Source organism: Balearica regulorum, chromosome 1 (genome assembly GCF_011004875.1).
Source record: "Balearica regulorum gibbericeps isolate bBalReg1 chromosome 1, bBalReg1.pri, whole genome shotgun sequence".
Lineage (NCBI taxonomy): Eukaryota > Metazoa > Chordata > Aves > Gruiformes > Gruidae > Balearica > Balearica regulorum.
In genome coordinates this window covers 135827130-135853748 of record NC_046184.1, presented here as the reverse complement: position 1 = coordinate 135853748, position 26619 = coordinate 135827130, and the positions used below count along the sequence as shown (strand labels likewise).

The following is a 26619-nucleotide window of genomic DNA, read 5'->3' as shown; positions in this document are numbered from 1 at the left end:
TAATCTTGAAAAAACCCCAAACCCTAATACCAAACCCGAAATGCAAGCACTGTCCTAGGAGGATATACAAGGGGGTGCAGCAGTTCACATACCGTATCAGCAGCACCAAAGCCGAAGGACTAGCTAGCAAGAAATAACGTAACCAATTAGCATAGCATTTAAATGAAAACTTAGCCCAGGGACAGTTGCCTTAGCGGCTTAAACAAAGTTTGGCCACGGAAAGTCCTGCAACTGAAAGGCAAAACCTGCAAATCTTTCAGTGCAAATGTTGTTTCCCTGTGGTGGAAAACCATCGCAGAGGTGTCACGGCGGACGGTGGGTGCCCGCGGAGGCAGACCCCGCGGGACAAGCCGGTTATTGCACGGAATAAGCCTGCGGGGCTGGCGGGAGCGTACCGCCCGCCGGGCTGACATGGCGGGGGGGACACCGCCGTGGCTCCATGCCCGTACCCGCGGGGCAGCGTCTCCCGAGCTGCAGCCTGCTCTCCTCCCGCTGAGGCGACCCGACGGCACGGGGCCCCCTTTCCCGCCCGCCAGCCCGTCCCGTTCGCCCGACGGAGCCGCTTTGCCCCGCCGGGGGTGGCTGCCCGCCCCGTCCCGGGGCGTGTGGGACGCGTGAGGCGAGCGCGGCCGGAGGCGGGCCCGCCCCGCCCCGCCAGGTTAAACAGCCCTGTCCCGCCGGCCGCCCGTTCTCCGATCCTCCCGCCTCGTCGCCGAGGGCCAGCCAGCCGCCGCCTCACCGCCGCGGGGCCGGGGCCGCCTCCCCGCCGCCGGGCGATGGTGCCGGCGCCCGGGGGAGCCCTGCTCGCCGCCCTCCTCGCCGCCGGGCTGGCCGCCGCGGGCAGGTGAGCGGGGACGGCGGGGAAGGGAGGTGGCGGTGGTCAGGAGGCAGCCCCGAGCTCAATGCCCCGCTACTGCGTGGGAGCGCCCCGTGGGGTCCGGGCGGGCCGGGGCTGGGTCCGGGTCCCCGGCAAGCGGCTCCGGGGGTGGCCGGGCCGGGCGGCGGCGTGCGCTCCCTGCCGTGCCGGGGGCTGCTCTGTTTGCCCGTGGTGCGGGTGTAAGCGAGTCCCTCCTCCACCCGTGTCCGTGGGGCTCGCCCCGGCGGCGGCAGGTCCCTGTGGGGGGGCGCGGCACAGCCCGGGCCGCTCCCTGCAGGGCCGTGTAAGAGCGGTGCTGAGCCGAACGCCGCTGGCAAAGTGGTTACGGCTTTTTGAATGAGGTGTGTGCCGCTTCCCTTGGAGTAACCACAGCAAAGCTGCGGGGCTTCTTTGCTCTGGGTGAAACGGTAGCTTCAGCGCACTCTTGGAGGTACAGCCGGTGAGAACAGCTACACCAAGTATGGAAAGGAGTGAGCTGCTCTAGTCTTTGGTTTGCCTGTATAAACAGACGCTTCAAAATCAGCCCACCCGGACAGTTGTTCCATCCTACAGAGACAGGTACGTTCCAGAAACAGAGTGACATTGTGAGAGAGGATGAATAAAACTGTTTAATCCGGATTAAGCCATTCCGGTGTTCCCCCCTCTCAGTTCTCCAGAGGCAAATAAAAAGCCACAGGTGCTGCAGCAAGGGAGTAGCTACTAAACGGAGAATTCACAGCAACTGGAGATGAAGCCTTCAATATGGTGTGTGGTTTATTTGTTTAGTATTGGATTTGTGAGCAGGAATGTTTATGATCAAGTGGCAGTGTGCTGCTCCAGCACATGCAGGGCTATGAAGTGGTCAGCTCCTCTGGAACTGAAAGTTTATGAACTCCAGACCTGCTCTTGCAGAAAACACATTTGCTGTCAAAGCAGAGCTCCATTTAAATGCTCGTGTTAGTTATTTCTTGATGTTGTGTATTTACATTTCAAACGCTTTGAAAGGTGTAAAACTGCAAAATAAGAGCATTATCTCCTTCCAGAAGGAATTATGGCCTGGAGTTAGCTGAAGCAGAGGGACATGTTTGGTAAAAATTGTTATGTGACAGTAAGTCATGAATCCTATGGGAAACCTACAACCTACCTAAGACTGATTGCTCTGCAGCCTGTCTTGTCCAAGCTGATGTTGGATGATGGTGGTGGCACCTCTCTTTTCTACCAAGATTGTTGTTCTGCCTTTTCCATTGGGAGGAAGGGGAGAAAAGAGATTTTAAAACATCTTGATCCCATGTCTTGGATGACAAGGGATTCTAGTTTAAGAGGACAAAGGAATTCTATTGGCTCTGAATAGCTAGGAAGAAGGAACAGGAAGTGGTGAAAAAATGAATTAATTATGATGCTTTTGTCTTGAGAAGCGTGGCTTTTCTGTCTGGACTTTTCTGCTCTGAGTACTTCCTTTAAGGAGTTTGGTGGGCACACGAAGCTTTAAAGGAACTTCTGCAAGCCCAAGGTAAACTTGATTTGGTGTTTTGGGAGGGACTTGCAGTGAAGCAGGACTGTTGTCATGCTGAGTGCCTGAAAATGGATGAAGGGATATCTAAGACACAGTTAGTAGAAGATAATAGCTGACACTTTTTTGGTTTTATTTAATATGACTATAGGTGAACTTTTTTCCTAAAAGGAAGTCACCATTCAAATAAACTTGTGTAAAAACAAGCAAAACAAAAAAAAAACCCCAACCAGCCACCACGACAAAATAACCTTATGCCTTTATTTGGCAAACTTCAGATTTATCTCCACATGACATACGCTCATGATAGACTTTTTAGGAATATTGTTCAAATTGCTGTAGTTGTGAGATACCATCTTTTTGTCCTTCTGAATATACCAGTTGATCAAATTTTTAAGTTTGGTGCTAGTTGGGTTTCGCTAGCAACAATGTCCAGAATTTTTTTGTAGAGGAAAATTAAAGAAAGGGGTAATATCCTGTCTTTGAAGTTAACTGGAAGTTGCTAATAATATAATTGAGGCCTTCCCCCCTGCCCACCCCCCAGCAGCAGGCAGCTATTGTACGGGCAACAGCTGAACAAAAGCATCCTGTAGAGTTCTTATGGAAACAGTGCACTAAATCTATTCAGCAGCTGTGTTTTGAAGAAAAAAAAAAAGTAAAAGCTCCTAACTGTTCCTTTCCAGAGAAAACTTTAGTAAAAGACAGAATATTAATAGGACCTGAAAACAAACAACTGTATTAACTCAAACCATACCTGACTTTGTTATCTGCCTACCTGGTTAAATCTGACTTTTGAAGACTCCTCTGCAGCTGTTACTGACACATAACTCAGTTCAGGCTGGGCTTACACCACTCATGATCACTGGTCAGGAAAACCCACCAAGTAATTTTAACTGTTGGGATTTTTACCTGTGTTTACTTTAGCCATTACTGGTAAAAGGGCTGCTAATGAGGATTACAGTCCAGCACAGCTATCAGCCCAGTTATTATATCTGAAATTTTTGACTGCCCATTGGTATGCAGACATTTTTAGTAGTTTGGAGTTGGCCTAGGTCATAACTAATTTTGAGAAACGGATGCTATGTAAAACTGTTTTCTCATTTTATAGAATGAAACAACAAAAAAGGGTAGGGGATGATAGGGGGAGTCTGTTGGATAAGCAAGTGCCAACATTCAGGCATGCTTTATTCCCCTTCTTTCACCAGTTATTGTAATATTTTCCTTTGCAGTTTGTGTATTTAAGCTATTTGGGATATGAGTCCTACCCTATCAATAAACCTAGCTGTGCTAGAAGACCTACCTAGCCACTTCATCAGTGGAGCAGATGAACTTTCTCAATGTGTTTTATTGTAAATACATAAGTTTTATTTTTTTATATCAAATTAAGTAAATCACTGCAAGAAGTAAAAGGCACTGTGTATTAGTTTAAGGTCTGTCCTCACATCACACATCCAATTTATTTTGTCCACTGCTCACGTTGCTGTAGGTACAGAGTTACATACTTACCTGGTCTTGGCCAGTATCTGAATGCTTTTCTCTGAATTGATCCAACTTCTTTTGGGACAGAATTCATAATATTCATATTACTACAGAGAGGAACAATTTTTTCAGCAGCAGCTGAGTAAATGGGACGTCACTTCATTCATGCCTATGTTTGTATCATTATGGGTAACATTAGGTTTTTTTAGTTTGTGGAAGAGACTGTGTATCTTAAAATTAGGTGGGAGTTGTTCTGGCTCTTCAGTGCTCTTCAGGAGTCTCACCCTTCTCCTGGCTGTGTTCGTACTCTTATCCCCCTCGGAGTATTAATGGACAGTAGCACAAGAGCAAATGGATATAAATTGGCCTTTCTCTTAAAAAACTTTTCTCTCTCGTTTGGAGCTGCCTGACATGTAGTAGGAAGCATTCAGATCCCCTCTCAGCTTTTGGTTTGTTCAGCTGAAGCCAAGTTCTTCTCGTCCTCTCTAAAATGAGTTTCTCATTCTTCATGGCTTTTATCATCATATATACCATACATACTTCATTTTTTTTAACATGGATGTTAAGAACTGTACATAATACAACCTTATATGGCAGCAGTAAAACTTTCCTGGAATTTTGACTGAAACACCTGAGGGTCCTGCCTATTTTATAATGGTGCTAGTGGCTCTCAGTGATCTTGTGATAGCAAATATGGCCAGCTCGTTCTTTCTGTGACCTCAACTAAGGAGGCTCTGGCTTATTGTAGAAGTTCTTGTTATTCATCTTCAATGTTGCTGGCTAAATGCCATGCTACTGGTGTCAGCAATGTCATAGCCACATAAAACCGGTTACTTCTCTGCTGCCTGGGCACCCCAGATGGCTCAGTCTGCCGTTAGTTACCTTTAGCACAAGGTACAGCAATCTCACTCAGGCCCCTTGGTACTCCCTGTAAAATCCTGTAAGAATATCATATAGGGAGGGATCAGAAGCATGCCGTGCCTCCAGTCTGCATTATTTCTTCCCCAACATCCAAGAGGGTCCACGTGACATTCTCCAGGAAAGGATCTGCCTGCCTGAAAGGATCTCTGCTTTCTAAATTTCTTTCTTTTGCACAAAATACTGAACTCCTGACAGCAATAGCTGAGCTGATGTCCGGTGGCTCTTCATGAGTCAGAGGGACTAACCTGGCAAAACTTAATTTCCTCCCAGATTTTGGGATCAGGATGGGCTCTTGACAATCTAATTGACCTTTCCTACTGCCAAAGGTAGACTTTAACTTGGGGCTTGTTGTGGAAGTAAGAACAAGTGAAACACCTTGTCCAGGGTAGTATGTATAAAGTTTAGCTTTGATCATTTTATTTGCAGTTTTATGGAACATTTCCCAGTTTTAAGACAAGTTTGTACTGAAATCTTCTGAGATATTGTATACTTTGTAAAGATGCTGTCATTATTTGATTTTGAAGTGAAATATTAAATAAAATGTTACTGAATGAGTTTGTCTTCCTGTGAAAATGAGCACCTTTTGGAAAGTAATGAGATCCTGCTTCCTCCAAGCTTTAGGCATTTTGACCTTCCAGGGGAGTCTTAGCACATTCCAGCTGCATTCAAGGGGATTTTCTGGGATGTAAGCAGAATATACATTTACTATCCAGGTGGATTCAGGGGCACTTTCTAATGTGCAAGGAGAACATATGTTCTTCAATTTGTATACTTGCAAGTGATGTAAGCCAGCAGCATTTTGATGAACAAAATGGAAAAAGCTTATTTTATTGTCTATAAATCCAGAGGCAGGGTGCTGATTTCTGATAGACACACATAGAGGAGTCACAGCTATTCAATACACTTTTTCTCCTGTCTGAAGATGGGGTATATGTACTCCTGTAAACTGCATCACTGGGTTGATGGCAAAGGCTGGGTGACATCAGAGCAACTTATTCCAACATTGCAGTCTTTTTAATTGCCAGGTGACATGAGGACTGTCTCTTCATTCAGGGTATCTCAGATACGTAAGCTTATGCATTTCCTCTGAACTCCCTTCTCTTTTCAATGCTTCTGCTACTAAAGAAAACTCTGAAGTAATGTCTTCTATCATTGAAGCACATGCATATATTTATTTTACTAGTTTGCCTTAGTGATGTTTGCAGTAACTATTTCAATATGAGTGCAACCCTTCCAGATAAGCACAGGAAGATAGGTGCAAAGCGCTGCTGTAAGGTGATAAAGAAAAGCCTTTACTGTGCATCGCACACAAAAAATGCAGAAGTTCCTGGCCTGCTGACTTTTTTTCCATGGGGATGTTTGTTGCTGTGTATTGCCCCTCTCAATGCTTTCTGTGTCAGAAACATCACCTTGGACTCTTGAGGAAAGTGTATTTTAAACTATAGCCTGGAAAAAGCAGTGGAGACAGAAGATTTTGGATAAAGAGGAGAATTTCATAAAGGGGACAGGCATGTGGTAATGGAGAACTTGACTAACGACAAACAGGGAGAAGAGAACCCAAGTCACAGCAAAATAGAGTAGATCTAGAAGACTTACACAGTTGTGGATTTCCATCAGATTTATAATTTTGGCAACTAACATGGAAGGTTTTCCAACTCTTGCAGCTGTTGATCTGCACAGTGACTTTGAACCCCCTGGGCTTATTGGCAAATTAAACTAACATTAATTTGTATGGTCAGGGAGTCTCATGCAACCAGCTTTTGTGGGGCTGACTGATGTTCAGAAAGCCGATTTTCTTTAGAATCAGTATTTCATCATCCAAAGCAATAATGCTGTCAGGTATGACATCATATATTTGATGCAGATTCTTCATGTGATGCAAGCTGGAGCAGCCCCATTGTCTTGACTGATATTAAAAATGACTCATTCTAGCAGGGGACCTGGCTGTATTTTTTTGCCTTTGCCATGTTTCTCATTAGAAGGGATTTATGTTGCACAGTTAATTTATTGCAGGTGAAACGTTCCCATCTCCCCTGTTTCTCCAACCAAATGCAACTTTGCATTCCTGTCTAGAAACACTCCCTTAGGTTCGGTGAAATTAAAATGCCTGATGGTGGATAAAACGTAAGGGAAATGTACAAAGGAGTATATGGAGCAATGGATTAAAGTGTGTTTTCCTGCTGGAGCTAGTGTTTATCCTTTCTTACACAGCTCGAGAGCTCGTGGGCAGCTGGTGGCTGTGAGCCAGCCTGGGGTGTGTCGCTATGGCACTAGGTTGGATTGCTGTTATGGCTGGAAAAAGAACAAGGGCCGCTGCGAAGGTAACATTAACACTTTATTTTTGTTTCCTCTCCATGGCTGTGTACTTGGTACTAATATAGGGATTTCATATATGTCAGCCAGAAGTTTCAGAAAGAAACCTTCTGAGGATTGAAATCTCTTAACTCTGTGAGAGAGTGAATAAAACATGTTTGAGAGACCGTCTCCTCAAAAAAGCAGAGCTTTGGGTAAATAACACCAAACCATAAAATATGTATTAAAAAATTCCTAGGTCCAGAAGGGACCATCTGTTGTAACCTCCTGCACAGCCCTGGTCAGTGCCTATACTGTTACAGCTGTCAAGTAAGTGCCAAAAATGCGGTGTTTTCTAATGCTACATATGGACCCCTGAAATGGTTTTCTGTCAGTTGATATCCTTTGTCTTCAGTACACAGCCTCTGAGAACCTGGAAGTTTTAACTTTCTAAAAATATAAATAAAGCCCAACCAGTAAGTGCACTTGACTTGAGCTTGGGTAGGTGGCCAGTATTCTGCTCTGTGGATTGTTGGCTTAATGAGGAGTCAATGACTCTTAAGACATTTCTAATTTGTAAAAGGTCTACAGATCCCAAGGAGAAGGTGATGTGGAATCTTTTTCTATCTGTACTTGGGCAAAACACAATAAAAATCATAAAATACATGCCTTAGGAATCTTTTTCAGATGTTGCATCTGTTGTCCCAGAGAATTTGGCATTCTATATCTGGTGAATTTGAATAGAGGCTTAGGGTTATTCATTGCTGAAAATCAGCTTACTGGTATCTAAAAGGGAAAGGTGCCAAAATGTCTCAGCTCTCTATATATAGCATGTCAGTTTTAAAAAGGAAAAAGTGATTAATACCTTTGTTAATATTTCTGCATTGCTTAATAGCACCTTAGTTTTGATGCAAATGAATACCTGAAGGGAAAACTGGCAAATGTAACTTTGATCAGCTGGTGGAGTAGATTGTCTTGTTTTATAGCAGTAGGTTGTTTTCGTACTAAAATACAGTTTTCATAAATTTTTAAGATTCTTCTTTGGTAGATTACTTTAAGCCAACTATAATGTAATTCTGCAGTGTAACTCCAGATACAGTGGTGTTCTCTGCTTCAGTGCTAATTCTCACTTGGTCTTGCAGTATGCCACATTGCATTCAGGGATGGAGATAGTGTTCAAAAGTGCCTTAATCTGCTGTTTTTCCAGAGCTAGTTCTGATTTAAATGCATGTTTGGTTTGCTTTTCCTGAATAACGCTCATGCTGACAATCACATTGACTTCAGGAGCCTTAAACCTTATAAAAGTCAGCATTTAATTTCTAACTAATGATCCAGAGGGCTGAGAGTTAGAAAATTTTTACTTTTTAATGCATCCAGGCTAAGCATAGTCTTCTCAAATCATTTTAAACCTGATGCAATTATACTTATTGGGATGTGTTGTAAGGACAGTTGCCTGATCGTTTGACAGGTGCGCTCTGGATATCCCACCATGGGATGGACATGTTCCTCAGCTGTAACTGAAGAGATCTAAGACTGGAAAACTGCTGTAGGGTAATGTGTCTTCTTTGACTGCAGGAGAGTGCTGTTGCCTCTTTCCTACTCCAGATGCCAACCGTAGCAAGTCAAGCTGATGGCTAGCTGCTTCTCGCATAGGCTGCTTAAAAATAGGAAAAAGGCAAGAGTACAAAACGGAATGTAAATAGTAAGCATGGCAGAAAAAGCACGAGGGAGAGAGCTAAAAGGAGTCCCTTCTTTTCCAGGTCTTTAGAAACCTGGAAAAGCACACACTTCTGTAATCTGTGCTAGTGTCACTTAAGCAGAATAAAGTGCTGATCAGTAGCTACCATGCCCAAACTAGAGGGAGAAGTATGGAGGATATTGAACTTGTGCAACAAGTTTTTAGGCAGCTAAACAGGGCAAAAGTTCTCAAATAGAGTATTTCTAACTTTTTCTTTTTCTCTCTCCTTTCTCTGCCTGACTCCGCCAGCTATCTGTGGACATGGCTGCAAGTATGGCGAGTGCATGGGACCAAACAAATGCAAATGTTTCCCTGGATTTACAGGGAAAAGCTGTAATCAAGGTTTGTGCACATGGGGATATTACTCCAAAAAGCAGATTGTTGATGTTCTGTCTCCTTATCTTGCACTATGGATTGTGCCATCTTCCAAAACAGTAAACTAAGATGTTTTCTTGTTTACATAGGAGAGTTTAGGGCTTAAGGCACTTGCAAGCTCTAAGCCTCCTTCAGCACAGGGAAGTTTGAACCTGTATCATGTATCTCCTGCGGGCTGATGACAAGGGAAACTGTCATATTTACAGTCAGAGGATTAAGGCGTGGAGAGATTATTGAAGAAATTATTAGAAGAGGTGGAAGTCAAATCCAGAACCCATGTTATTTTCTTAACTAGCAACCCATGTTGCTAGTTAGTAGGTTCTTAACTAACCTTCTCATCAGAAAGACATGCAATTATATGCTAGACATGTAATTTCTCAAGCTGCCTGGGCCAATACCATCTGTTTGCATATGCTAATTGGTGTTTCTGAGAACCAGAATTGAGAATCTTTAGAATTGCATACTCAGAAACTTTGATTGCACCACTTTCCCTCCCTAAACTTGCAATTAGACATGGAAATATTTCAGCTAACACATTGGTGAGAGCTCAGCTTTTTTTTTTTTCCTGTTCCAGTATATGAGACCCCTGTGTTGGATCAGATGAAAGGAGCAGGTCACTGTGCATGGAGAGAGCCCATCCTACTGCAGTGTAGATGAGTGAACTGCAGGTGCTGTGAGGGAAGCATGACATAAAGCTACACGTATGGATGGGTCTATCCTTGCTGCCTTCCTAAGCACCTGCAGCCTTTGCTTGAAAACGTTGCATTGACATACCGAACACACTGACATTTTTCAGAGTCAAAACAACCCATTTATTACACAATATCTGTCAAACGATATACTATACTGTTAAAGTATTTTGGAAAACTCCATCTTTTGCACTCTTAATGTTGCTCAGGGAAAGAAGTCAGTTCCTCAGCACCACTAGAGAGGAGAGTGAAACAGCAGCCGTGGTTGTGTGTAGTAGATATGTAGGTATCACTTACAACTTCAGCCTCTAAACCCAGAAGTTTAACCTCAAAAATTATTTGGCAGCTTAAATGTTACCAAAAGGCAACCGAGAAATTCCCAGCTTTTAGGTGTTCTGTGCAGTAACTCCAGCTGCATTTGATATGCCCTCCGAAGGCGAGCAGGTCAGCTCTGCGCATTTGCAGTAGATTCAGGGTCTGCGGCTTGGTGGAAGCACTGCACAGACCTACATGTGCAAATTGCCTGTTAACTCCCAGGGCTGTTCTACCTTCTGAAGCATGGCCAGGAATTTTTTAGTAAAGTGGTGGCTGGCAGAGGCCAGAAATGTCCCAGAGCTATTTCAATAGTATAGCCATATAGGTGGTCATGTTGCAGCAGCCAGGCATGCTCAGAGCCACTTTTAATTTACTGGCAGATATAGCCATAGTCTGTCTTTACAGCAGAATGCCCTGCTGAGCAAGCTCAACATGAGCTAACTAAAATAACAGAGATAAGGGGACTGTATTAGTCTGCCACCAAGTCTGAGCTAAATTAGCCTTATCTCCGTAGGTTCTCTTTTAGAGCTGTGTATGCTATCTGTGCATTACTGTGCATTGTGCAAGATAGGGGCAGCTAAGCACTTTTGAAAATGTATGGTCTAAGTGGAATAACTTTTGTTCCCTAGTTTGCTCTCTAGTTTCTTTGTTAAGAGACTCTTGGTTATTTAGTGGAGCCACAGTAGCACAAAAATGTGATTTGCAAGCTTATAGGTTGTCCTTTTTCAATCGGAGCTTACGTTTAAATAATAGAATGCAACCCTCTTTTTTTTCTCCCTGGACTGAGCTGTAACAAACACTTCTGCACATCTATAACCCCCACAAAGTTTATGCTCTGAACGGTCTGGAGTTTTTTCTGTGGTCTGCAGGGTGCATAGACATGAGAACAGATGCTTCTCCCATTAGAAGTGGAGCTGCACAAGCTCAGTGCTTGTTTGGAGAGTTGCATCTTTATTGTAATTATATTATTGGTCGTATGTGCCATTAAACACATGTTGAACAAGCTGCGTACGCTGGTGCATTCTGTTAATGAGTTCTGTTTGTTTACTAATCAGGTTTCAAAATACAAGAGGTAGAGGTGTCAGTTCAAAGAAGTCACAAGCACAGATGTTGTCCCCTTGTCATAGGACCAATACCATTGTCAGCACTGCTCTGCCTTTACTACACAAACTTTTCAAGATTGTCGTTTTCTTCCTGTGAAGGGTAGCTATTGGGAATTTGAAATAAATTTAGTTTCTGCAAAGCCTTTTAAATCCTGGATTTTGAGAAGGATTTAGGATGCTTTTATTCTCAGTATTTTGAGATTTGTCCTTTTATTCTTAAAGTCACATAATTCTTATCATGTATTGTATTTCATTTCTGCTACTGATAACCTTGGTGCCAATGTGTAGTTAAAAAAAAAAAAAAGTCTTTGTTTCACTTATCTCACGCTGATTTACTGTTCTATCTCATGTTTTTGCCTTTCTAGTAGAGAGGTCAACTGGAGAGCTAAAAATCTCCACCTAGAATCAGAGAAATCCAGAAGAATAACTCCCAGAAAAGAGATTAACTGCAATTCTCTCCCCACCCCTCCACCTCTTCCTAACAAGCTGTCAGTTATGGCCAGAGTTTGCATTAGTTTTTCAGGTGTAGAAGTCTGTATATATTGGTTTTGCTAGCAGTCTTTCAGCCAGATGGTCTGCTAAACTCTCATCTTGCAAGGGGCTGGCTCACTTTCAATCCAGGCAATTTTACTGTGGGGGATTCAAGGCATTAGACAATATTATCCAGCTACATGTTTGAATATGTATATACACAAACCCAGCACTCACTTCATTCCAATGACTTCTGCAGATCTGAATGAATGTGGACTGAAACCACGTCCCTGTGAACACAGATGTATGAATACACATGGCAGCTACAAGTGCTATTGTCTCAACGGGTACATGCTTATGCCAGATGGCACATGTGCAAGTAAGTAATAGAGCTGATAGGACAGGCATACCAAAATCATCTAATCACATTTGATCCCAGCAGATTTTCTTCCTGTGATGAATAGATTTAGCTTATTCAGGATTGGGTCTTTGCCTCAGCTCTTGGTACTGTCAGCTGAAAGAGTCTTTCTGTTTGGCAATACCTGGATAAAGTAAACTAGGTCATACTCGTATTTTGGTGTTCAGAGGAATTTTTGTCCTGCTAGATGTAAAAATCTTTGATAGCATTACTTCAGATGAAGAACAGCTAGTGTAATCTTGATGCATAGTCCTGCCAGTTCATCTGTTGAATAAGGATGAATTAATCTAAGCAAAGCACCAATATAGGCTACTTTTTACTATGCTGCATTTCATGCCATTATTCCTTGCTTTATCTTTCTGTGCTCCCTCACTAATTTATTTTATCTCTGTGTTGATATGCTTCGCACAGTTGCCACCAGCTTCTTGCAAACATTTGTTCATTGAGCTAAGGCTTATCTAAACTGTATTTCTACCTATTTTCTTTGTCTTTAAGCCAGCATGTAATGGAAAGCATTCTGCTTGCTTAGCCAACCTGATTTTTCAGACCTGAGGAAGCTTCTTTTTCAACAACACTGTTTTGTTAGTAGAAAATACTTTTTTTTCTTCACCTGAGCTGTTCTATACAGGTATTTTGGCTTTGAGTTTAACTGAACCCTAGGTAACATGGTGGCAGCCCTTTATGGAGTCCACTGGACTGGGGAAGATGCATCAGATGGACAAGGAAGCTAGTTGGTCTCAGCAATCTGCTTGAGAGGTCTGCCCTAAACCAATGGACCTAGCTGTATGGGGTGCAGCATAATCTTTCTCATGGATATGACAGAAAACCATAAACTCTGAAAGGCTTTGATCTCCAGACCTTGCAGAGAACCATTCACCAGCCAGGGTGTCCATCTGGTAAGTTTGCTGTCAGTCTTGGGATAATTGGAAAAATACCCAGCCTTGGCAAACACTCGCAGGAACGCAGGGCCTGCAGCTCTGGGGCAGGTAGGAAAGCCAGAGCTCGCTCTTTTTCTCTCTTATGGCAGGGAGACTGAAATTGCCACGAGAGGTACCTGGGGCCAGAGCCTTTGGAGGATTTCCCTTCCCTGCATCACAGCTCAGGGTTGTGCCTCTGCATTACTAAGCATGGTGTGTATCACTGGCAGACAACAGCTGTGAGGGCCTGAGATCCCTGAGAAATGGACATATATTCCTTCCGTTTCATCCCAGATAATTTGTGTATCTGCTGACATCATACGCCAAGCAGTTTTCAGTAAGGCCACTGTCTTATGGACAGCTGAAGCTGGTAGAAGCCAGAACTACAGTCAAACTATCCTTTGAGTCCAACAACGACTTTGTCCCATCCATCTGTCACTCCTGCTCCTCTGAGTACAAACACTTGCTGCAGCCATGCTTCTGAACCAAATCAGAAAACTAAATCCTAGCCAGTCTTAGTTCAGGACTCATTTTCTAATTCAAGAAACTTTGCATTTGTACCAAACGTGCAGTTGGAGCATCCCTTGCTTAACCCAGCACAAAACGCTGGCTCTCTCAGGGGCAGTGGTGGTCAGTGTCAAGTATATATGAAAAAATTGCCTGAGCAGCTGTGAGCCCTGAAGCTTGCGTTTCACTTTGGCACACGGAAACACTGTTTCTCAGTGGAACCCCAACAAACACTGACACAGAATGAAACTAAATTTCAGGGGGAAAACCAGGTTTCCCGTAGAAGGGAAGTCTTCATTCTTCACAGCTCTGGTTAAGGAAGCAAAAGATGTTAATCCAGCTTGTGCTTCATTAACCCAACCCATCTTGCCACCTTCCATTTTCAAAGAGCCTTTATTTTCTTAAGCCGAAACTATGATTATGAAATGAAGTAGTAAATTATTTGCTCAAGTAGAAGTTATTCTTGGTTAATTTTAGTAGCCTCCCATTTCACTTGATGCTAACTTAAGCTTGTGCTCAGTTGAAATGCTAGGTTATTTAACCAACTGTGTAATTGTCATCATTTTATTCAGGCAAACATTTTGACCATATTGTTGCTCCTTTTCAATTAAATTCACTGTGATATAAATCTCCTTAGCAAGATGAAGGCCACCTTGTCTGAGCAATCAGATTTATTGGCAGCCACACAAGGACTGTGGAGCAGGAAGAAGGGTATCAGAAGAACGTGGCTTGGGCCACAGAGAACCATTGCTTGAAATAGTAGGTTAGTACCTAACACAAAATCACCCAAATTCTGCAGGAATTACTATACTAGATCTGATTAGCAGTTCATCTAAGCCAATATTATGTCTAACCAAAGCCAGGAATAGCAGGTTCAAACAAAAGAGAAAACAGACAATTACCAATTAGAGAAGAATAATCTTTAGTAAGTTTCTTTATTGCCACTTAGGAAGTAGATAATGTGCCAAAGTATTATGATTTACAGTAAAAAGGCAGTAGTAAGAAGTCACAGAACTGAGATCAGAGAAAAAGGAGGAATAAGGGCAGATAAGGAGAGAACAACGTGAAGGGGAGCATAAGATCTATCTCATAGACTCTTGAATTGTTAATGTGTTAATGTATAAACAGCTTGATTTATGATGAATGGAATTTTGTCATTCTGATTAATTTTCTGCATTCATCTAGATCTAACTTAATTTTAAGTGTGTGATCCTGGCCTACAATTTTGCTCTTTTTGTTATTTTAAATACTGTTTTCAGGTTCTAGGACATGTGCCATGGTGAATTGCCAATATGGATGTGAAGAAGTCAAAGGGGAGGTGCAGTGTCTTTGTCCATCAGGTGGCCTTCAGTTGGGACCAAATGGAAGGACATGCATTGGTATGGTTAGAGAGCTTACTCTCAGCTTCTTTTCTATAGGATCCCAAAACCCTAAAGATTCTGGGGAAAGGTTAAGAAGCAGTTAGCCCTCCTCAATGGCTTGAATAATGCTTCTTGTTACTCACAGTGTGATGTAAAGCTTGCACTCTTTTTTAAATAACTGTTCTTGTAATATGGGCCGTGTAATTCTTTGGGCAAGTCCCATCCCCAGTAAATAATTTAATGTTTTGACATGATTTGGGGTCATTAACAGATTCAGTTTCTGCCTATTGCTATGAGGCCATTAAATACAATGCTCTCCCTTCAGGAAGCTGTCCTACTGACATAAGGAGTTACAGGATTTGGGCATTGTGTTTGGATGGGGTTTTCTTTTATTGTGATGACCAGATGACCTCCAGAGGTCCCTTCCAACCTCAACCATTCTGTGAAAAAAAATTTTGCAACAAGTGCTATTTTCTAAAATGTCCTTAGCAACATACCTAATATGTGAAATCATCAATATTATTTTACATTCCTTCTGTCACAATGGTGCAAGTGCTTCAGATCATGAAGGGCAGCTTGGACATGATACGTTACAGGCAAAGAAGAGTAACAGTAGCTAATCCATTTCAGATGCTGCTTACCAATACACACTGGTTGAATGATTTCTACAGCTTAAAGAATGTTTCAGATGTTGAGAGGTTTAACATTCAAAAATAAAAAAAAAATAATTTTAGCTCCAATGGCCAAAACAGTATTATATTTAACATTTCAAACAAAAGATTGAATAAATCCATCGACCAAGAGACACTGCTCTGTAGAAGGACAGTTACTATATGAATTGTTCTCTTTAAGGCACAACGAATACCGAGTCACATATGAAGATTGTATGGCCTGAGACTACTTTATCACTTTTAGGAGCTATCAAATAAACCCATATGGAAACTTGGCTCAACTTCCAAACTATGAAGACTCTAACATGAGAATGATATTTCTTTCTTTCAAATGAAATGAGTTTGTAATTGGAACTGTCCTGCTCTGAGTAATCAGCAAGGCTCTCGGACTACCACCAGTCACAGTTAACATTTGTTTGAATTATTTGAGAGCTATGTGAAGACAAACATTGTAGACATTTGTATTTAAATGTAATAGACAATGTAAGTGGTTCTCTTAAATCTCTTACTGAATTATTCAGCCAATTATTTTTATTCTTTTGTGTTGAGTTTATTTTTATTCACCTTGCCTCCTCAAATGGATTTGGAGGAATGCTGATACATATGATAGAAGGTAAAATAGACAAAAAGGTATGTCAGTGGTTGGAAATAGCAGATCCCTTCTTTCTACATGACTTGTGGTATGTCATCAGTTCTCCATCTCTAAAATGAGATAGCATCTTCCTGCTGCATAGCATAATAGATGTATAATATATTATAAGATACTCTAATAGTCTGGTATTACTCACAGAAACACTATAAACAGATCCGCATTTGAAGATCCCTGGCTATTAGTGTTAGCTTAATCCTCCTAAGAAGCTGCATTATTCCTGGATCGGCAGGGCAGCACATTGATCTGCTTCACTCTTCCTCTTCTACATGTGTGTGGGTGAAGGAAAAAAATAACAATTACAGGTCAAAATTTTAAATTAAACCTAAACCTGTTGTTTCTATGAGTACAGTGAGTCTTCAGAGTTCACTGCAGACATAAGCTTCATGCTAGGGTTGGGTGCAGCAGGCTTGTCCTTTGGCTTGTGGCAGACCCTGGTCCTGGCAGAGGCATGGAGAAATGAGAACCTGGAGAGATCTGGGAATGCCCTGGAGGCTAGGGAACAGAGGCCCCCATCAGAAATGTGTAGCATGGCCAGAAGGAGGGATTTTTGACTACAGGTTTGTTTAAATATTTTTCTGTTCTTGTCCCCTTCAGTCACCTAAGCACTGTGAAAGAATGGTAGAAGTGGTAAAAAGACCAACTGTGGTGTCCAGCAGCACTTCACAGCCGTTCTAAGCTGTAAAGGGCAAAGTCACTGCTATGTATTAAAATGGGTTAGGGAAGTACAAGTGCTAAATATCATAATCCACACTATTTTTAATCTGACATTACAACAAAGCAAATCAAATTAGTAACATTTAATTAAAATGGTTGTTGAATAATGTTCTTAGGCTTCTCCCATACCAAGCTGCCTCCTTCTCTCTCCAGAATATCTGTCCCTGTCATCTAGCTTGCTGGGCAGACCACTCCAGTCTAGAAATTCTCTCCTCGCTATGTCTTGACTTAGCCCAGCAAGGGGAGGTGCAGAGGTTCAGTAGAAGAGCTGCTGTTGCTCTCTGTTTCCTCTTTCTGGGACTTTCTCTTAAACTGTTCTCTGACATGTCCTTTCTTGGGAAAATAAAGGAATTTGTGGAGTTTCTCCTGACCCGGGTCCTGACCTTAGGGCAAATCTTTGTCTGCAGTGAGGAGAATCCCCACTGCCAGTTACCCTAGCTTTTACCATGCCATGTCTGAAAATCTTCCATAAAGTTACTTCACATTTTGCTGCTTCATTCATATGAGCACATGCAAAAGCCATCCCCAAGTGTGAAATTATAGGACTTATTAAACAACTTGTGATAGCCAAGACCAAACCATTCTCGTGCAAATCCCAGCTAGTTCTTGCTTTCCCATTTTACCTTCTCATGGATCTGACCAGCATCCCTTCTCTTACTCTAGACATAGATGAATGCTCCACTGGCAAAGCTGTCTGCTCTTACAACCGCAGGTGTGTCAACACATTTGGAAGCTACTACTGCAAGTGCCAGCTTGGTTATGAACTGAAATACATCAGTGGCCGTTACGACTGTGTAGGTAAGACTTGGCCCATGAGTTTTCCTTCTTCATTCTTTCTCATTTCCACACTGTGTATTTTTCCTGTCATTGCCTGAAGCATGTTGGCCTAGTCTGGGAATGCTGCCTCATAAATGGACAAAAGATGTCACACTAAGAATATTCTTGATGGTACTTTGAATTTTTCTCTGGGTTTTCTCTGTGGCCTGATGAAAAACCTAATCACTGGCACTTGCACTTTAAATTGCCCCATTGTACCAAGTCAAGATGTGCAAGGGCTTGTAGTAAGTTAGCAACAGTTGACTACAAAGAAGTGCTACTTCTAGTACAAGTTTAGTTAAAGAGCCATTTTTTGCGCTCTTGGCTTTCAACCTGTGATGAACAAGCAGTGCCGCAATCTTTTTTTTTTTTTTTTTTTTTTGTGTTGGTAATGAGGAATGTCAATCAAGTGCCTTCATGACTGTAAAAACAGTTGTTTGGATGGACAATACAGAATTTTTTTTTTTAAAAAAAGAAAATAGTAGGTTTTAATTACTTTTCAGGTCTGTCTTGCATGCCTAAGTTTCTCCCAAACAAAAATGAATACAGGCAAAAAGTTATCTTGACATGCTCAGGTGTTAAAACAGATGTCAAAACACCTTTACTCCTGTTTCAATCTATTAGCTGAATGGTGGAAGAACAGCCAAATATGTTACTGCAGCAGCCACTGCAGCAGTATTGTTCAAGCAGTTGACTACATGAGGGCCTAGAAGAGTTGGAACTACTATAAGAAGTGCATACAAAAGAGGGAATTCATTTGTTTTGTTTATATTTACTTGATATTGGGAGTTAGGCGTGGGAGGGAGATCATCAGGCAGGTTTTGGAGACTCAAGTTTGCATTTCCTGTTGTATGCAGACCCTGAGAGTCTTAAAGTGGAAAAAATACTTTTTCAGACAATATGTGTGCATAGGGGAAAAACTGTAGATGTCTCAGTAGTCAGAATTTTATCTGCAAACCTGAATCTTGCTCTCAGACATACCATATTTTTGAGTCAGTCTTCCTGCTACTTGTCTCCTAGCTGACTTACATTATGAGAAGACCTGTCAGCTGCTAAAAATGAAGCAATCTGGATAAAACGCAAACTTAATTTTTCCTAATTATATTTTTTTTCATACAGCATCATATGTGTGCTGGAATGTTAGAGGTAGATAGAAGATCTCACAACCTTGGCATGCTCAGGGTTACTTTCCATTGCATTTCTTCTAGAGTGAATGAAAGAATGAGGAAGATTTGGTGAATTGTTTTTTAACTGATGTCACATATTCTCTTGGTGCCTTTTGCATTTTGTTGATAGAAGAGTGTGTACAACCTATAGTTTGATTCCTGTTCTCAGTCAGAAAATCACTGCATTCATTTTGTCTTTACTGGGATGCTTTACATTTCCCATGGATGCATATGCCAGTAGTTGTGCAGTTGGAGCTGACGTTAAGCATTCTCTCCTAGTGTGAATTCTTCTACCTCCAATGGTCTCTGGACCATCTTGGTCTAACACTAGTGCTTACAATACCTGGAAACAGATGTCCGGCACAGACAGGCTGTCGTGAAGCTTGAGTTTCAACACAGTTTTCACTGAAGCATTTGTATCTTTCCCTAGATGTAAATGAATGTGTGACAAATGCACACAGGTGTAACCTCCATGCAGACTGCCTCAACACCGAAGGATCCTTCAAGTGCAAATGTAAACAGGGCTACCGAGGAAGTGGATTCGATTGTGCTGGTGAGTACCATTGGATGACAGTGCTATATTGTTTTTATCCAATAATTGATGGCTATAAGGCATTTTCTAGGAAATGTCATGCTGAACAGTGCTGCAACCAACCAAGCAAGACCTCTCCACAAAATAATACGTTGATTGTACAAGTCATTGCATAGTTAATACAAGTATGATTTGTTCAAATTCATTTTGCCTATGAGTCCCCAAGTCTCATAGTATCGCTAGGAATTGCCGGTAGAACAGAGAAGAGGATTTGTCCTGCAGAAACAGAGAAAATAATAGCTTTAAAAAGTCTACATGTATTTTCCTTGAACTCCCACAGCTAGCCCCTCGGAGGGCTGTGCAATCCTTTCCAGAAGAGTTTCAAGCTAGCTTATCAAAAAGTGAGAGAAAGGAGGAAAGCCGTGACTTCTGTGCTAAACTGTTTTCACTTATAGTTTGCCTTTGTTTGTCTACTGAATTTTGAAGACCTCCTATAAAGATGTGATTGCCCGGTTCTAACTGAATATGACCCTCCATAAAGAAAGAAATAAAGGCTGTTCTTGTCTTTATATTTAAAACAAACCTCTTTATTTAATACCTTTATTAAACCTGGCAGAGATTTCTCCTGCAACATCATTAGAGATGTTTTCCTCAGGAGGACATCTGAGTCCCGCTCAAATATTTTGAATACAAGACATGTGAAAACATTGTTAAAAAGTTCTTGTTTATAGCAGATGAAGTCTACATAATACAGAAACCTTTTTTCCTGGGTCTTTTTGAAGTAATCCTTGATCAGGTATGTATTATGATTATACTTCATGGTCACAGATGTTCTATGAGTCTATTATTCATGTTCCTACTCCCATTAAAATAGCAGTTGAAACCTCCAATATTGCATCAATAAGTTATTTTCATTAAGTTTCTACTTTCAGTAAAAAAATTTTGACTTTTAATGAGAAAAACTAAACACACAAAAACCTGACTGATGCTGAAAGGTTTCATTTGGACACAGATTGCCACAGCAGAGCTCTTTAGAAGGTTCTTCATGCACAAACTCAATGTTACGAGCCAGTTTCCTCGCTAGACCACATCCCTGTGATATGTCACCGCAGCTTACTGCAGCGGAAGGATGCAGTGGGGCTTGAGGTCAAAGCTATCAAAGCGAACTGACATGACACATCTTGATATAGTTCTGTTAATACAAAATGTACCACAGATGAAATGTTAAGCAAATACGTCTCTGAGCAAAAAGTCTGGGTGGTTTGTTGGGTTTTTTTAAATGAGAAGCTGAAAATGTCAAAAGAAAATTTCCTTTTGACCAAGTCTACATGTAAAATATTCTTTCCTCAAGCAGAAACAATTCAACAGGAATGCATGCTTAAATATGAACAAAGGAAATATTTTAGCTTGTGGAGAGGCTATCACACATTTTTTAATGTTTAGCCCTGTAAAAAAATCAGTGCTGAGGACAGATGATTTCTGTCTTCTCACTCGTGTTTCTATTAAATTGTTTACTCTCTCTATGCATACTTTCTCATGTCTTATTTCCAATTACTGAAGTCCACTAGCTGTGTAGAAGAGGAAGGAGCCATGTATTCATAAACTTAGTAGAACACACTAAACAGAAAAGAGATTTAATACAAGAGGCGATAGAGGAATAACACACAATAATGAGAGAAATCAGAGCCATAGGCAGGTCAAAAGGCAAGGGTCTAGCTAGAAAGATGTATACAACAGTAGAGGGCGAAAAAAATACAGAGAATGGGAGGTAAAATCTGAAAAGCAGTGGTGCTAAAAAGAGACTGGTTTCTCTGGTGGTATTTCCCACCTTTTTTTTAAAGGTAAGAGGAGGAGGTTCTTTTAACCTGGAATGTTTCAATAGCTGATTTTTACTGCAATCCTCAAAAAAGTCTGATCAGTGTAACTGATGGGGGCAGGACATGCATTTTGCTGTCGGGAAAAATGTTTTTTTCAGTGACACAAACACCAATTAGATGTGTCAGCCTACACTGAAACACTAAGCGTTCTCCGTGTCATATGGCAATTGTCGAAAACTTCGGCTTTACTGAAGCCACAGGAAGTTTTGCTATTGGGTTTGATAGGATGAGAACACCATCCTGGCAATTTGCGAGCTGGAGGCTGTGGCTTCACATTTCTTTTGATGGCAGTGGCTGCAGCTCGTGCAGCCCATCCCAGCTCCCAACAGATGGGCCTGGGGTTGTGCTACAGCTAGATGAAAGGCTTCTTAAATATGTCCTCAGTACTCCACATAATTATTCCCATAGTGTGGGAATCCCATTTTCACAGGGAAGCATTAATTCTTTATAGCAATTGTCTCTAGTATATAACAAAATGGCTATCATGGCAGCAATATTAGCTTTTTATAACAAACAAAAAACATTCTAATATAAAGCTTAAGTTTCAGAGTATGAAATAAGAGTAACTAAGCACATTGTTTACAATGAAATTTCTATGGCTACATCGCCTCATGCTACCAAATAACCTCATAAGTGAAGTAATGTAAAATTCACCTTTGCACAGAAGTTGGAGGAAATTCTTTCATTTAATTTGTATGTCAATATACTAACTTAGGAAAAAGCTACTGAAATACCAGGCTGCAAACAGTGCTGCTTGTATGGGTATGACCTGTGATTGTTCAGACACCCTTTTGCCATTCAACACTCCTATATGCATGAAGTGTTGGAGGCTGTTTCTACCACACATTTCATTTGAGAATCCATAGAGATGTAACCTTTCAAATGCTCCCTAAAAGGGTCCTAGCCATTTCCACATCTGGCCTCTATCTTGCTGCAATCTGTTGCTGTTCTCAGGTTCGTGTGTTTCCTGATTTCCTATTGTGCACTGAAAAAAACACATTTCCCTCACCACATGCTTCTATGTGTATTTCAGCTTCAATTTAAGAATAGAGTGTCACAAGGTTCCATAAGCAATTAAGATTCCTGGGGGGAAAATGAACCTATTTTTGACTCAGTTTTTTGGTAGGATACTACAAAATAACAGGAAAAAGCAGTACTAACTTAAAGCCTACAACCTTCAGGCATCACTCTAAGGAGCTCGAGGATGTCACTCTTGTTACTGCCCAGCTGGAGGCAGAGGTTACTATTCTGCATTATGCTTTGCTGGATATCTAAAGGGAAATGCAAAGTCATGCCAACTCTCTCTGTGCCTCTCGTATTACTGATGTTCCTTTTTTGCTCATAGGGTAACCCCTAAACCCTGTATATGATTTTGCTTTCTTATTAACTTGCCAGTCCTGAGAAAAGTTGGGTTTAACATAATAAAATTTCAAAGCTTAAAAAGCGATTCTGATCGTACCACTGGTGAGATGCTTACAGTTCAATTGAGTATGGAGCCAAATACTGCTGTCATCCTTCAATGAATAACACTTAGGCTTTTGACATCCCACATTTCCTACTGGAAGCATGGCTGGCTGGTGTACTCATGTATTAAGCATAGTCCGACATGATGAACTTGCCCTGATTTCTCAAAGCATCCTTCCCTAAATAAGATGGTAAGAATTTTAGAAATGAAACAGGATAGGAATATATATTGGTAGATGATATTCCATGGTGCTTAAAAGAGAGTAATAGTCTAGAATCTGTGTTTTAACCTATCTATGAAAGCTTTCAGACTCCCTTAAGATGATCTAAAAGAGGTTGAGAACTTTTAGAATGATTTCTGAAACTATGTCCTGCTAATCTAATCTTTACTCGCATCTATAGCCTCCCCCTTAAGGTAGTAAATGGTTGTCTGTATGCCTCATCCCCTCTCCAACTTTTATATACAGAAGCTACAAAGGGAGCTACAAAAGGATTTGTAAGCCAATCTCCTAGGCTTGTCTCTCACCAGGTTTTTAACAATATTGCTAGGTGCGAAGGTGGATGCAGTGCGGTGCCTGCTGGAGTGCGGAGCAAGCCGTCTCTTCTTGCAGCCCCCTTACGTTCAGAGCCCCAGCCAGCACCAGCTACAGTCACAGGGTGTGTGGGAGGAAAACGGATCACTGTCTGTCCCTCTCCTGTATCATCCCCCGAGTATTTCCCTTTACACAATGCAGCACAGAGACAAGGGGATGACATCTGCTCTCTCTATATTTTTTACAACTCAACATTCACAACTTGGTCATTAGACATCCTACACCAAGCCGTTTCTGTGGTCTTATAATCTTGTACAGCAACTGATGCCAGAAAAGATTTACTTTTAGCCCTCAGTCACCATTTGCCTTTGTTTTTCCACCTCTTGCTTTAATTCTCTCTAATGCAAAGAAAGAAAGCTGAGATATTTTCATACTAGGGCAACAAAAACAAACTGTGTAAGAGCAGGAGGCATTAATCTACATGCTTCCTGATGGAAGGTACATAAAGAAGAACTGGGATGAAATGCACTACATTTCATTTCACTTTCCAAAATTCTCTATGCAATCACATGGACTGATAAATGCACAAATGTTTGTGAGCAACACCTGTGCGTTTATTTATGAGTCTTGGGGCGAAGCGTACTGAAAAATCACTGCCTCAGCTGTAGCACCCCAGATTCTCAGAGGTGGTGAGCTGTTCATTCAGGCATATCCACAGGCAGTGGATTCAACAGAACAGACTGACTTTAAGGTGGTGTATCCTTACACTGGATTATTCCTCCTGCAATTTAAGGGTAGACATAAAAAGCCTTAAATCCACACCTCCGGCTACTCTAAAGCTGAATGCGGATTAGAAGGATACTAGTGATACATCCTAAAATATGCTTGGTGTCTAGTCCCTCTTTGTGCCCATGGGCATGCAGATTTTCATATGGCAGCAGCAAACTGGAGTCTCCAAGCGTGTGGGGATTTATACACTTTCATCGCCCTATTTTTGTCACTCCTGGCAGTTGATTTTCCGCACTGCTTAGTTTTGCACATACAAGGAGATTGGTTTTCTGACACCACAGAGGTTATTATGTTGAGCTGTAAGAATTTTTCATTTCACTAGGAAGACTTCAAAGCAGAAACTAAAAGCAGATGTTCAGGTTTGCTGAGCAGTCAGTCCTGGCTTGAAAATCTCCATAGCCTCTTTATTAACAGCCTGAAGTTTCTTGTTACTGATTGTCAAGAGGAAATTTGTTTGCAATGAAGCTTTCCTGTTAATTTTTATTGCTGCATTGAGTTTAGACCCAGAGAACCTTACATCCTTCATGACATCATCCTTCAGAGGAAAGGCTCACTTAGTGGAGTATTAGTAAAGAGTTTACTTGCAAGTATCTCACAAGCAAGGATACAAGTTTTATCCAAATGGAAAGAATAACAAAATCCTCCATTTTTATTTTTTTTTTTATTGGCATCCATTTACTTTATACCTCCAACTGCAGTCTCAAAAATCCTGAATGCTCCAGTACACCAAGAGAGTCTGATTCTGTTCCTGGGATACTAAATAGCACGTAGTTGCATTTACCATAAATGAAATGTGACAAATTCACAGTGATAGGATTGTGTTTTCAGGGAGTGAATATAAAATCAGGGAACTGTCCTCTTTTCCTACTAGACTGTGGTTCTATTTTATTAGCTGGTGTTTTTTCTTCTGCTGTGCTTCTATGAAAAGAAACACACACAAAAAAAGTACTACCCAAGGTTACAAGTCCAGTCCATCTGTCCGAAAATAGTACTATGAAGTTTTTATTATTACAAAGTGAGGAGCAAAATAGGAACATATTCTTGCCCTGATAATGCAATCACTAGACAGCAAAAGCAGAGGGAAATAAAAATAGCTGATTTCTTCTACCATTTGCAATCCAAAAAGACTGTAGGAACTGCAGCATCAATACTGATCAAGAATCAATGATGGGAAGCAGTATATAAGGCTATTCATTGGTGGAGATAGTCTCCATCAATGGAAGAGCTTTTGTACAGCACTCTGGAACTGCTCGGCTCTCATTATTTCCTAGGTACTTCACGTAAAGGACTCAAACTGCAGAAGGCTGTCAGTAGCTTTTGACGTGGTCGTGCTATCCTGCTTACCAGTCCTTCTTCCTCACCCACACAGATTCAGGCTGTGGCCAGCACTAAAGGGCTGGTATATAATTGCATACTGACTGGTCATGTCATAGCAATCACGAAATCCTGAGTTGATTCAAAAGCCTCATTTTCTCAAGCCTCGAAGTCCATTGCCTGGACATTAAACCCCAAGGACACTCTCTTCCTCCTTTTGCTCTGAGGCAGATCATATCCAGCATATTAATGACAGATAGTAGCCTAACAATTTTTTAAAACTTCTAGTGACACAGTTCAAATAATCTAAGTGGCTTGCTCCTGTGTTTTACTGTCCAAGGATAGTAAGCAAGTTTTTCATAATATGTAACTAAAATCTCTCCTCATTTCATGTGAACTGATAATTTTCCTATCTTAAGAGAACATGGAGAACAGCTGGCCAATATACTGTCTCAAAAGAGCCCTGTGTGCTGCTACTGCGTCCCACCACTGGTGGAAAATTAATCCTGCCTCCCCACATCCCTAGAAATGCAACCTCAAATGAGTTCCTATGAAACATGTCCCTCATTCAAGCATCCAAACATAGTTTGATGATCGTAGAAAGAGAAAAATAGAATTTTAAAAGACATAAAATACTTGTGTCTTGAAACTCAATACATTGACAAGGAAGGCATGATTTGAAAATCGGGACTGCCATGTAAATGTAAAAATGTCCTTTTACCAATTAAAAAAAATTGTAAACTGTTTTGAAGCTTTTGCCTGGATATAGAGGATATTTGACTTCATTATAATAGGGAAAACCCCATATGCAGATTTTTTCCTTTTGTTTTACAGATTTGAACAATCTTGACTGACTTTTATCCCCCTCTTTTCACTTCTGGCAGCCTTTGTATTTCTAAGCAGAATCCAAAGTTGCAAGATACTACAAAGTTGGTTATCCTTTTAGTATTTTGTAGCCAAGAGGAATCATAAAATAGTAAAAATCTCAGGAAATTTTACATTTATGTTCTAGTCCACCTTGGAATTGCAAGAAGATAATAATTAGGCATTCTTGAATGCCTCTTTGAATTTTTGGGGTTTAGTCCTTAGAACTAAATATCCCTTAGGGCTAAATGAAATGTGACGGAAAAGCTTGAAGT

General features: G+C 41.2%; 1 protein-coding gene across 1 annotated transcript in view; it reads left to right on the top strand.

Annotated features, from left to right (window-relative positions):
- Nucleotides 1–648: 648 nt before the first annotated feature.
- EGFL6 (EGF like domain multiple 6) overlaps nt 649–26619 on the top strand; it is a 42493-nt gene continuing 16522 nt past the window's right edge. Inside the window, exons 1-7 of the mRNA XM_075775779.1 lie at nt 649–844; nt 6978–7087; nt 9046–9138; nt 12009–12128; nt 14851–14970; nt 17653–17787; nt 19402–19524. Of these exons, the coding sequence (XP_075631894.1) occupies nt 777–844; nt 6978–7087; nt 9046–9138; nt 12009–12128; nt 14851–14970; nt 17653–17787; nt 19402–19524 (769 nt within the window). The 5' untranslated portion in view covers nt 649–776. The remainder of the gene's footprint in view (nt 845–6977; nt 7088–9045; nt 9139–12008; nt 12129–14850; nt 14971–17652; nt 17788–19401; nt 19525–26619) is intronic.